The following is a 13155-nucleotide window of genomic DNA, read 5'->3' on the forward strand; positions in this document are numbered from 1 at the left end:
AGGGGATGGAGAGAGAGGGCAAGCAAGGGCTATTTGAAGTCAGAAGTCAATGTTCATACCGCTGGGGTGTAAGCTACCCAAGCGAAATATGAGCTGCTGTTCCTACACATGTATAAAAGTGATTTGGTTATGGAAATAATATATGATCTGAAGCATAGTTCACTGTGAAATGGAACATTGAGCAGTCTGAGAAAGTGGCCAGAGACAGAATAGAAATTTGTGGAGAGGGAACAAGATTTAAGATCAGGGCGAAAGATATTAAAATGGCCTTTAATAAAATCTGCCAATGTGCACTTTAACCACATGTGATTTTTTCCAAATATTTTTCCAAATATTTAACTGCTTTGTTGATATATTTTCCATTTGTTTTTCCCCACCCCCACCCATTTCATTATAACGGAAGAGAGAGTTGTGTGAAAATGCTTTGGAAACTGCAGGTCGGGTGGAAGGTCTGTCATTGGATGTTTCAACGCATTCCTGTTTTCAGATCCTGGATGAAGAAAAACAGAAGGGAAAGTATCACCAAAGTTTACACCTGTTCAAGCCCATTCGCAGCTCCACCAAGTGAGTGGTTTATTTAATGCAAGTTTAGAAATATTTCTGGAATAGCAGAAAGCAACCTCCAGGTATTTACTGAACACATCCACATTTCTTAACTTTTTTTGGTCCACCTTTTTAAATCTTGGATTTCAGGGCAGTGGTTTTGCAGTGAAAGTTGATATTTAGCTGAAATTCAAGGGAAAATCTTTCACAATGCATTACATTTTAAAAAATGGATTAAATTACATTACATTTTTTTAAATGGATTAAATTGTAATTTCCTCTCCAGAAAATCTCAGCAAGTATGTTCGATGGAATGTCTTCTGTTCTTTTCCAATATTTCCCATCTGTACTAATTATGTAAAACATAATTTGGCATGCTCAGGATCAAACTGTCATATATTCCATATTTTGGATATTTCTATTAATATTACAGGGTATTATAATTTCTGGTTAAATTTAAATGGGGCATGGGAACCTTCTCTAACCACTTCTTCTGCATTTGGTGTTCCTGCGGTTGCCCCCCTTTATATCGGTGAGAACAAGTGTAGACTGGGTGACCATTTCGCTGATCACTTGCATTCGGTCTGCCTCAGCGCCATCCCATTGCCATTCCCATAATCACCCTTTCTATTCCGGGTCTCCCTCATTCCAGAATGTTACCACATACAAACTGAAGGAACAGCATCTCATATTCAGCTGGGGTAGCTTACTACCCAATTGTATGAACATTGAATTTTCCAACTTTAGGTAACAACCCCCTCCTTTTGTTTTCCCCTCTCTTCCCCGTACCCTACCCAAGTGCACACTAATTACTCCCACGATCCAGACCCCTTTCCCTACCGTTCCCCTTCCACCTATATCCCTTCCTCAGACTTCACATTTCCCTCCTCTTCTCCCCTTACACTCTTTTGTCTCCTTTTTAGCTCTAGCATTTCCATCCACCAATCAACCCCACCCCCAACTTGTATCCACCTATCACTTGGCAGACTTTGTCTCATTCTCTTCTTTCCAGCTTTCTCCCCCTCCTCCAGTCAGTCTGAACAAGGAATCCAACTCAAAATGTCATCTAGCCACTTTCTCCAAAGATGCTACCTGACCTCCTGAGTTACTCCAGCACTTTGTTTATATTTGTAAACCATCATCTGCAGTTCCTTGTGCCTTCACTTCCCGTGGAAGCTCATTCCATATATTTACTATCACATGTATGCAACAAAAAAAAAAGCCCTTCAGGTTCCTGTTAAATCTTTCCCCTCTCACCTTAAACCTGTGCCCTCCAGTTAATCATTCCACAGCGCTAGGAAAAAAACTCTGCATTCACCCTATCTATGCCTCTCATGATTTTATGCATTTCTATACGATCACCCCTCAGTTGTCTATGCTCCAAGGAACAAAATCCTAGCATTTTCCAACCTCTCCCTATAACTCAATAGCTTGAGTCCTGGCAAAATCCCAGTCCATCTTTCTTGCACTCCTTCTACCTTAATGGCATTTTTCCTATAACAGGATGACCAAAACTGATCATAATACTGCGAGTGTTGTCTTACTAACAACTTGTACGACTACAACTACAACGTAATACTGAATGACTGATAAGCCCAGTGTGTGAAAATCATTCTTCGCCACCCTGTCTACTTGTGACACAGTTTTCAGGGAAAAGATGTTAAAGCCTTTGAACCAAAGAGGAAGGCAGACTTAAGTTGCCACCTCATCCTGAGGACCATGTGAAAGTAATTTTCAAAAGGGGATTTGGATCTGATAGTTATGTCCTTGTGTTTTGTTCCATAATTACAATTTGTCTTTTCCTATATATTTAGACAAAAGCATCCTGTGGACAATGCGGGCTTCTTTTCCTTCATGACATTCAGTTGGATGACATCTTTGGCATTTACGGCTTATAAAAAAGGGCAGCTTCTTTTGGAAGATGTTTGGCCTTTGTCGAAATATGAATCTTCTGAACTCAATAGCAGAAGGTATGAGTATGATCTCAAAGCAATTGTATTGGAATTGCCTTGACTAATTTTTGTGCCATGAAAAGACTTTCTCCTTTGTTCATGTGGAGCTTTTGTAGATATGAAATATTTCTATCTTAATGTGTCATGTGACCAGGCATGTTGGTGTGTCGAGAATCAAAAGCTGTGCTGACCTTTGAATATGTTTATGATGCAGTTTGAATATCCAGATAGGTTTTTTTTAATATAAAGCTGCAGATAGGCAGTCACATAATTTTTTTATATATCAGTACAGTACTGGACCTCGTTTTTTGCCCCCTCCAGCCACCACATCCAACCCATCATCCTCCGATATTCCCATCACCTCCAACGTGATTCACTAGTAGTCACATCTTCCTATCCACGCCCCCCCCTCTGCCTTTCGTAGGGACCGCTCCACCCGCAATTCCTCGGTTCACCCATCCCTTCCCGCTCCCCTAGGTACTTTCCCCCGTGACCGCAGGAGATGTAACATCTGCCTCTATACATCCTCCTCACCTCCTGGAATCCCAGCATTCCTTTCAGGTGAGACAAAGATTCACGTGCACCTCCTCTAACCACATCCACTGCATCCCTTGTTCACGATGTTTCCTCCTGTAAATCAGCAAGAGCAAGTGTAGATTCACTGACCGTTTCACTGAACACTTGAACTCTGTCTGCCAAGGCCTACAGGATCTCCTGGTTGCTAACCATTTTAACTCCTCTTCCCATTCCCATACTGAGCTTTCTGTCCTGGGCCACCTCCATTGCCAGAGTGAGGCTACACATATATGGAGGAACAGCACCTCGTATTCCGTTTGGGTTGTTTACAACGCACGGTGGCGTAATGGTAGACTTGCTGCCTTGCAGCGCCGGAGACCCAGGTTCGATCCTGACTACGGGTGCTGTCTGTATGGAGTTTGTACATTCTCCCCGTGACCGCATGGGTTTTCTCCGAGATCTTTGGTTTCCTCCCACATTCAGAAGACCTTGTAGGTTAATTGGCTTGGTGTATGTGTAAATTGTCCCCAGTGTGTGTAGGATTGTGTTAATGTGCAGAGATTGCTGGGGCGTGGACTCGGTAGGCCGAAGGGTGTGTTTCCGCGCTGTATCTCTAAATGAAACTAAACCAAACCAAATGGTACAAACATTGACTGCTCCAATTTTAAATTAACTACAACCCCCTCCCTTGTTTCCCGACCCCTCCTTTCCTTGTCTCACCCCCCACTTCTGGACTCGTACCGATTTCTCCTCTTCCCCTCCCCAACATTCCCTCCTCCTGCATCACGATTCACAACTCTTCAATCCTTTAGTCTTTTTATTGCAATCAAGCTTGCGTTCCCCTTTTTACTCCATAAAACTGGAGAATTCATGGTTGAAGAAATTTCACTATGCTTGAACAGTGAGTTGGGCAGTGGCATTCATTTGTGTTCCAAACTTCATTTAATAATGCCCATTAACAAAATGTGAAGCTTTATCTTGAAATAATGCGCATGTAACGTATAGCCAACAAAATATGACAAAATTCTTGAGTAGGATGGGTATGCTCCCTCTAGAATAGGATATTCACAACAGTTCCATCATGCATAATTTCATTTGTCATTCTACATTTTACATCATACATGATATGAAAATATTATTTTAGCCTGCACATAATCAATAATCAAGGTGCTGTCTTTCAGCAAAATTAGAGAGACACAGCATGGAAACATGCTCCTCGAACCACTGAGTCCACACTGTCGTATAACTAGTGTAGGAAAATAACTGCAGTTGCTGGTACAAATCTGAAGAATACAAGTCTGAAGAAGGGTCTCAACCCGAAACGTCACCCATTCCCTCTCTCCTAGATGCTGCCTGACCTGTCCTATGACTACTCACTTGAACTAATCCAATGCTAATCCCATTTTTATTCTCAATCCTATAAACTTTGTCTAACTGTCCACAACTCTCCCCCAAATTCGTCATTCACCTACAAACTAGGAACAATTTACAATTACCATTGAATATGCCAACCCACACAATAATGGGGAACATACAAACTCTACACAGACCCATTAGAGATTAGGATGGAACCCGAGATACTGCAGCTATCGAATATCACTGTACCTTAATTGGTACACGTGACAATAAAAGACCTTTAAACCTTTATGAGGCATCAACTCACTGGTTGTGCCACAGTTTCAGATGAGATGTAAATTTGAATATCGCTCTGTTCAAATGGTATGTTTATTTTTTTAAATATCACACCTTTTTGAAGTTCATCCACTGTTCAGAATAGCTTTAATTTCTCAACAAACAGCAAGTTTTATCTTCTTTGCCATTTGTGAGACCTAATTGCACACCTAATTTTAAAAAGTACATTATGAAATCTTGAAGGTAGACACAAAATGCTGGAGTACATTATGAAATCTTGAAGGTAGACACAAAATGCTGGAGTAACTGAGCAGCATCTCTGGAGAGAAGGAATGGGTGACGTTTCGGGTCGAGACTTTTCTTTAGAAATCTTGAAGTGCTTTTCCCCTCCAGGTTCAATTTCTGAGACTGCGCCGACTAGCATTCACCCATACACTAATTCCATCCTACACACTGTGGACAATTTACAGAAGCCATTTAACTTACAAACCTACACGTCTTTGGAATGTGGGAGGAAACCAGAGAAAATCCCCGCTGTTAGAGGGAGAACTTTCAAACTCTGTACAGATAGCGCACATAGTCGGGATCGAACCCGAATCTCTGGCGCTGTAAGGCAGCAACACTACCATTGAGCCACTGTGCCTCCTAAGTGACTGAAATTAATTTCATGGATTTTACCATGCTCCATATAATATAACCATATAACAATTACAGCACGGAAACAGGCCCGTTCGGCCCTACCAGTCCACGCCGACCACTTTCTCTGACCTAGTCTCATCTACGTGCTCTCAGACCATAACCCTCCAATCCCCTCCCGTCCATATACCTATCCAATTTACTCTTAAATAATAAAATCGAGCCTGCCTCCACCACTTCCACTACTTTGGGGTTTTTTTCTCTGGAGAAATTGCCTTGTTTTTGTAGATATAACTTACTGTACCTTAATTTTCTTTGTACATAAACTGCTTTCTGTGCAAATTTAAAGTGAATTTATTCATACATCAACCTCACCTGCAAGTCCAGGCTGATATTGTGTTGTAAATTGAATGAAGGACATATAACCAAGGAAGTAATGGAATTTCATAACTGTTTCACCCTTTGGTTAGGAAAAGAGGATCAAAAGCATAAATATCCATACTGCATTAGTGGAACCAGAAGCAGTTGACATTTCACGACGACTGATCCATATTTAAGGGATTATTTTCATCATTGTTATCTCAGCAGTAATTTGATAGAGTACATTACTCCCTTATTAATTTCATTGTAATCAATGGAAAAACAAATGGAAACTTCATACATTTATGTAATCTTAATGAATTAATAACGGAATAGAGCAAAATATCTCTATCTTTTATGAAATAGTGTTGAGCAAATACCCAAGCGACAGCTACAGAGTTAGCTATTCTGCTGTTTTGCTGCACTGTGCTGAGCTCTGTCAGAATAACTATGCAGTCAAAAGGGGTTGGGGGTTGCTGATGGATGTGAAAGAGAATAAATTGGATAGCTACAGGGAAATAAGGATGGGGGGGGGACAGAATTGTTCTATTGTGATTCGCAGAATGTAGTATAGTACAGCACAAGAACAGGCCCTTTAACCCACAATGTCTATGCCAAAACAATCTCATCTGCCTGCACATAATCCATTATCCCTCCGTTCCCTGCCTATCCAAAAGTCTCTTCAATGCCAATGTTGTATCTGCCTCAACAACCATCCTCGGCAGCACATTCCAGGCACTTCCCACCCTCTGTGGGAGAAAGAAAACTTACCCCGCGCGTCTCCTTTAAACTTTGCTACTCTTACCTTCAAGCTATGTCCTCGAGTATTCGATTTGAAAAAGGTTCTGACTGTCTACCAAATCTATGGCCCTCATGCTTTTATATACTTATTTAAGGTTTCCCTGCAACCTCTGGCATTCCAACCTCCTGCAACCTTTCCAACCTCTCCCTTATATGCTAATGCAGGCATAATTCTGGTAAATCCTCGCTGCATACTTTCCAAAGCCTCCATATCCTTTATATAATGGGGCGACAAAACTGCACGCAATGCTCCAAGTACCGCCTAACTCAAGTCCTATAAAGTTGTATCATGACTTCCTGAGTCTTATACTCAATGCCTGACGTATGAAAGCAAGCATAGCATATATGCATTTTTTACCACTCTACTTGCGTTGCAACTTTCAGGAAGTTATGGACTAGGACCCCAAGATCCTGTGAATCAATGCTGTTAAAGGTTATATCAATAATTGTATATTTTCCCCTTGCATACGACTTCCCAAAGTGCAACATCTCGCATGTGCATGGACTAAACTCCATCTGCCATTTCTGTGGCCGATATATACCTTGCTGTATTCTTTGACAGCCTTCCTCGCAGTCCACGACACCAGGAATCTCCAAATTTAATGGGCTGAATGGCCTCCTGTGCGTAAGATGTAATTTGCGACATATTTTCTTCAGCGAACTAAATCTTGATAATAATTAATTATGACTACTGGATTGCATTTGTAGGAAGTTAGCTACCAATTCCTCAAAGAAGTCTAAATTATCCAATTATCTAAATCATCTGATTTGTATAAATAATGAAACTTGAGTTAATTTTTAAAAAAGGAATACAAATCTTTTGTTACCCACTTTTTCAGTGGTGGGAAACCGCTGTTAAAAGCGATTAGAAATGTTCAAACTTCACCAAAAACTGAAATCTTGCATGTGATATAATGTGCTTATTGCTTCAGTGCAACTAAAATAGTTTTCTCTCGCTGGCTAGATTCATTTCTTTGTTGTTGTAGAACACAAACGGTACAGCACAGAAATGGGCCCTTCGGCTCACATGATGCCAGGTTAAAATTGATCTCATCTGCCTCTGCGTGACCCATATCCCTTTATTCGCTGCACTTCCACGTACCAATCCAAAAGCCTCTTAAACGCCACTATTGTATGCTTCTCCCACCACCCCTGGCAGTGTGTTTCAGGCCCTTGCCCCGTACATCTCCATTAAACTTTCTGCCTCAAACCTGAGAGTTATACCCTCTAGTTTTGGACATTTCCACCCTGGGGGAAAAAAGGTTCTTACTGTCTACTCTACCTGTGCCTTTCATAATTTTATATTCTATTGTCTGTCCTCAAGCTCTGATGTTCCAGAGGAAACAATCCAAGTTCTATCCAACCTCTCCCTGTAGCTGAAACCCTCTAACCAGGCAACATTCTGGTAAACCTCTTCGACACCCTCTCCAAAGCCTCCACATCTTTCCTGTAATAGTGTGACCAGAACTGCAAGTGATACTCAAAATGCGGCTTAACCAAAGTCCTATCGAGCTGCACCAGGAATAATAATGTCCTAAGAATGTAAATTTGAGTGACTGGGAAACATATCTTTCATTGAGATCTTGCTTGTGTCTTCAAATTCCATATATATTGCTTTTCTCCAGATTAGAACGGCTGTGGCAAACAGAATTAAAAGAATGTGGCCAGGAAAATGCCTCACTAAACAGAGTGATTTGGAGGTTTTGCCAGACAAGGCTGGTCATCTCTGTGATCTGCTTGATGGTTACAATGGTGGCTGGCTTCTGCGGACCAGTAAGTTATCTCTGACTTATGAATTTCCATTAACTTTCATGGTCTTTTTTTTTTGGTAGGGAAGAGAGGCATCACGATTATAGCTGTCCTCTTTCATTCTTTATGACCTTGCTTCAGAATAATTGTCTCTGCACTGAAGTAAGTGATTAATGGTACATTAGTGAGTGTCCAAGAAAGAAGCTGTTGGGGATGAAGGTAAAGCATGGAAGAAAAATAACAACTAACTAATTGATTCAATCTTTTAAGTTGTACTGCATTCCTTTGCGTCTGTTTTTAAAGCCAATGACAAGGTATCATTGGAAAGATGTTTCTTGACTATAGGATGACGGGTAACTGTTTCTGAATTGTGTTAAACTAGTAGAAGTGTGATGTTAATCCATTTTCATTAGTTGTAACATTTCTTGTTCCTTATCCAGGAGTATAGCTTTTGGAGTATCTGAGTAAATCTTTCCTCCAGAATCAGTCAGATGTGCCAGTAAACAAAATCATTATATTTTTAAGTGTAGGTTCATTTGAGTTTTGAAGTGTAATTGTTTTCTGATGCAATATATGGAATACCTTCTTGGAGCATGATAAATGATTAGTGCAGGAAATAAATAATAGAGCCATGTCTGTTTGAATTTGATTGGAAATATTTAAGGAGAGGCATAATGTATACATTCAGAATGCTTATTTTCCTTGACTTGCTGATGCTCTCTGTGAATGTTTGTGTTAATTGCTTGCGTGCGTGTATGTGTGTAAGCACTTGAACTGAATCTTCTAACCATGTTGTTTTTGCTCTGGAAGGACATCTTTAAAGTTCTGTGGAAAAGGAATCTCCTCCAGCAGAAAGCTGCTCTCTCCAGAAATATGTAGTACAGTATGTATCAATTTTGCTGGGGTGGGGAAGCTGGAAGCTGGGAAATGACACGAGAGGGACCTGGCAGTATTTTGGCAGGAAATGTCTGAGGTTTAGGGTTTGGAAACCTAAAATGGGTGATCTATCTGATTTGCATAAAAACTTAAGAATTAGAAGAAGGATTAAGTAATTAAGTATCTACTTGTTATGGGAGAAGAACAGTAAGATGAAGAAGTTTCAAGGTAATTTTATTTCATGGTGGGTGGTGGTGGTTTTGGGATTCCAGTTAATTGTCAGTGACGTAAAGAACTTAAGACAAGTTTTAACTAATTTCCTGTGTATATTTAAATAATATGGGGTTGTTGCATGAGATAGTGAGCAAACGATTTAGTTTTTGGGAGTGGCCTTTGTTGAAATTCTCATTCTCCAAGATAGCAAGACTTGCTCTACTAAGCTGTTATAAAGATAAATGTAAAACTGGATACAGTTATGCGTTGTGCAGTGCACATTCTATGACCTCTGATTTCAGTTGTTTATTTGAAATGGTTTAATATTTTCTTTAAAACCAAAAATTAGGAAACCAATTGAGGTTGGGAGCAACAAAGAAAATCTTGAACGTTTAATTTAACCTAATTTCCTGCACACGGAGCAATATTCTTATTTAGAATGGGTGTTTCTGTGATTTGATAAAAGTGAATCTGATTTCTTACTGAAATTAGCATATTATTTTAAGAAATTACTTCATTTTAGTTTACTGGATTGTGTTTGACAAAAGAACTTTCGTGGGTTATTTTAGTGAGTCAAAAATTTGACCATAAATGAGAAAATGAGTAATTAGAAAATGTCTCCGCCACATCATTTTGCAGTTGGATCTTTTTCAAGACTTTGCCTTTTATGTAAATCAAAAACAGTACATTTCATTCTTTTTTTCTTGGCTCCTCAGAATGTTTTCCCTTTGCATAAACCTTCATTTGTTGATTGGGAAAAGGTTTTTTTTGATTAGCAATGGGGAACGGTAGCACTTGTTTTAACCAGAACATTAAAGTCAAATTTGACTTCTAAATTCCAGTGAGGCTCAAGAGAACTATAACTCACTGATATTTATGAACTTTGTAAAGGGCACATTGAATACTTCTTGTACTGTATTAGTTCTATTGACAGCAGAAGACCGAAAACAACTCCTTTCTACTTGATTTGCTTTTTCTTGTATTTAAATAATAGCTTAATGAAAAGTGACTGAGGAAAAGTGCTCTATTATAAGAAAGTGAATTAGTTTGCACATGTGCATTTGCCAATATTTAGCTGGGTTGATGAAAATATGAAGAGTCTCCAAAGCACTCTTTTTTCAATTTGATATTGGTGTGCAGACGAAGGTAATCGGCATCAGTAGAAATGGAGGGTGCATTTTATTATAACTTAATAGTTCATTCATGTTGAATTCTTATCAAAAGGTATGGTGAAGGGTGCAGCTAATTTTCAAGCTTTGTGTAAATTTGATGTTATAAAATATTTTTTTATGGTAATGCATAGAGTTCTTCATAATCCATTCCAGTTCACTGAAGAGTACTAATTTAATTGTGATTCTGACCTTTCCTTTTACAATGGTGTTGAATTCTCTTGGATCATTTTCAAGGTTCTGGAAAATTGCTTGCTGTTAACTGGTGTTTGGAAATGATAAAATAGGGAAGAAGCAGATTATTTGAATTATTTTCATATGTAGAAAAAATGACTGCCTATTAATTGTGTAATTTTATATTGGTTAGTTTGATTCCTCCAACTATCTTACATTTCTTGAAATTGAAACAAAGTGTGCAGTTCTTTCCTAAATATCAGAAGAATGTGCATTTCACTATAGAGTTCATGAAGCCATTAAAATTGTAATGGCATCGGAAAAGAGAGCAATTGGTGGTTGAGATTTTGTTTCTTCGTTCAAAATTAAAATAAACCAAACATTGGATATTTAAGAACGAGAACTTTATGTTATCCCCCAATCTAATTAACTTATATTGCGATATTGTATTACCGTGTAAACTTTTAAATTACCAATGCTAAGATCTCCATTTAAATCCTCTTTAACAGCATGATAGCTGAACATCATTAATAAACATTTAAAAAAGTCCTGTAGTTTGGATTTGTTGAATATCAAATTTCATTTAGCATAAAATTAAATACAACGAGTGAAAGGATTCTGGAAATATTTATTAAAACAAAAGTATATCACATTTCCAGATGATAGATAAATTTAAGTCAGAGATTAAATTGTAGAGGTTTAGAAGAAGGCTTCTTCATCAAGTTTTAGTAAATTCTGCTCCAGTTAAATAACCACATCAGTCCTATTCCTTTCCCCAACAAATCAATTATTCTAAGTGCTTTTCAAATTGAAAGCACTGCTCCTGTTTCCATGGCCCCCATTGTCAGTGAATTCCTGATCATTTGCCAATATTTGAATTTTCTGCGTTTTGGTCCTTGAATTGTCCACAAATGGAAACAGCCTCTCTCTCTGTACTCTAACTAAACCAATCATTATCTTGTACACGTCTATAAAATCTCAACCTTTACTGCAAAGATAGCAACCATCCTTTCTACAATGCTGAAATCCCTCATCCCTGGAAACCTTTTTTGTTAGGCTATGGAAGTGGAGGAAGAAAACCTGAAAATTTGGTTATTTGGAGTATGTGTTATTATTTTTGTTTTTAAAAACCAGGATCGTGAGCTAGAGGCTTGCTGATAGTAAAATCAATTCTAAGAATCTCATTGTCATACTTTAGAATTCTTGTGAATGGACAAAAGATGGAAGAGGTGAGACAATCAGTTACTTTGGAGAAATGCCCACTACATTAACAGTGTAATTTATTTACAAACTAAAGTTCTCTGTCGTGAAATGCACAGTAGAAGCTATTCTTAGCATTCATAGGATTGCCATGTAAAGGTGCTTTGGAATGAGATAAGAAGTCATTCGCAAATGGTCATCGTGCTTTAAGGTAAGGTAGTGATTACAAATAGTAATGTTTACATTGCCATTTAAAGCTTTTTCATTTGGTTTTATTATACCAGCAGTTATTCCTAGGTTTAATATTGATTAGAAATGAATATTTCAGTGTAAAATAATACTGTCGAAGAAGAGGGACAATGGATTTGTCTTGCCTCTCACTACAAGTTAATTGATGACAATCTTAGTTTCATCATTCCTTCAAAATACTTGTAGAGTAAGATCCGCCATTGAGATTTTACTGAGCTTGATTTGGAAATAAATCAATGCATGATGTGTGAAAATAATTTTATTGCTTTTTTATTGTTGAAAAATGTGAACATTTTTCAGAAGGCAAAAGTCGTATTTTAAATTTGGGACAGGACAGGACATGCATGATAATGCTGAGCCAGCATGATAATAACATGGTTCCAGATAAAATTTAGGATGAATGATCTAAGATATTCCTATTGTAGTGGAGGCACAAGAGACTAGATGATGTAAACTGGAGCAAAACATTAATTTCTGAACTAACTTAGTGGGTCAGGCAGCATCTGTGAAGGCAGAGGAATGGTTGATGTTTCTGATTGATACACTGTATCAGAACACAGGGATTCGATCCAAAACATTAGCCACTTCTATTACAGCCTTCTTTATAATGTTTTGTGCAGTCTGAGCACTACAGTGCTTTTCATGAAAGGAGAATTGTTCTTGCCTTGTACCTTCACTAATTCGTTATTTACAGCTGCTGAGGTGTAAGGTCTGAATCCTTACAAATTCATTCTTGCACTGGAATTTACATCCGTACAGAAGTATTTACATGATCTGTAAAACTTTGACTGGAGGTTTGGCAAGAGCAGCTATTTCACATTTGACTCGTGCAGTGGAGTTTGAAATGGACAGTTGTTTTCATTTGATGAATCAACGCTGAAAAGAGCAACATGATGGAATCACTACAGAGTGAAAATGAGATGAGCGATTCAGCATGACAGCGCGCTTCTAACTAGGGCTCGATTCTCCTGTGTGAATCAATCAAAAAGAAATGCTGGGACTGCAGTTAAGTTTAACATGCAAATTGGCACTATTAATGAGACTATGATTGAACTGATGGACGCAAACAGTTTCTGTAATTTCTC

The 13155-nt window shown here is 38.5% G+C and overlaps 1 protein-coding gene across 5 annotated transcripts in view; it reads left to right on the forward strand.

The window, feature by feature from the left end:
- Positions 1-13155, forward strand: part of LOC144599398 (ATP-binding cassette sub-family C member 5-like) — an 85581-nt gene that overhangs the window by 13933 nt on the left and 58493 nt on the right. For 3 of the 5 annotated variants that reach the window (XM_078410225.1, XM_078410224.1, XM_078410226.1), the window contains exons 3-5: positions 404-564; positions 2358-2513; positions 8066-8213. In XM_078410225.1, the coding sequence (XP_078266351.1) occupies positions 404-564; positions 2358-2513; positions 8066-8213 (465 nt within the window). The other 2 variants (XM_078410228.1, XM_078410227.1) reach the window with 2 other exon arrangements.

The sequence above is a fragment of the Rhinoraja longicauda genome, chromosome 13, assembly GCF_053455715.1.
Source record: "Rhinoraja longicauda isolate Sanriku21f chromosome 13, sRhiLon1.1, whole genome shotgun sequence".
In the NCBI taxonomy this organism is placed as follows: Eukaryota; Metazoa; Chordata; class Chondrichthyes; order Rajiformes; family Arhynchobatidae; genus Rhinoraja; species Rhinoraja longicauda.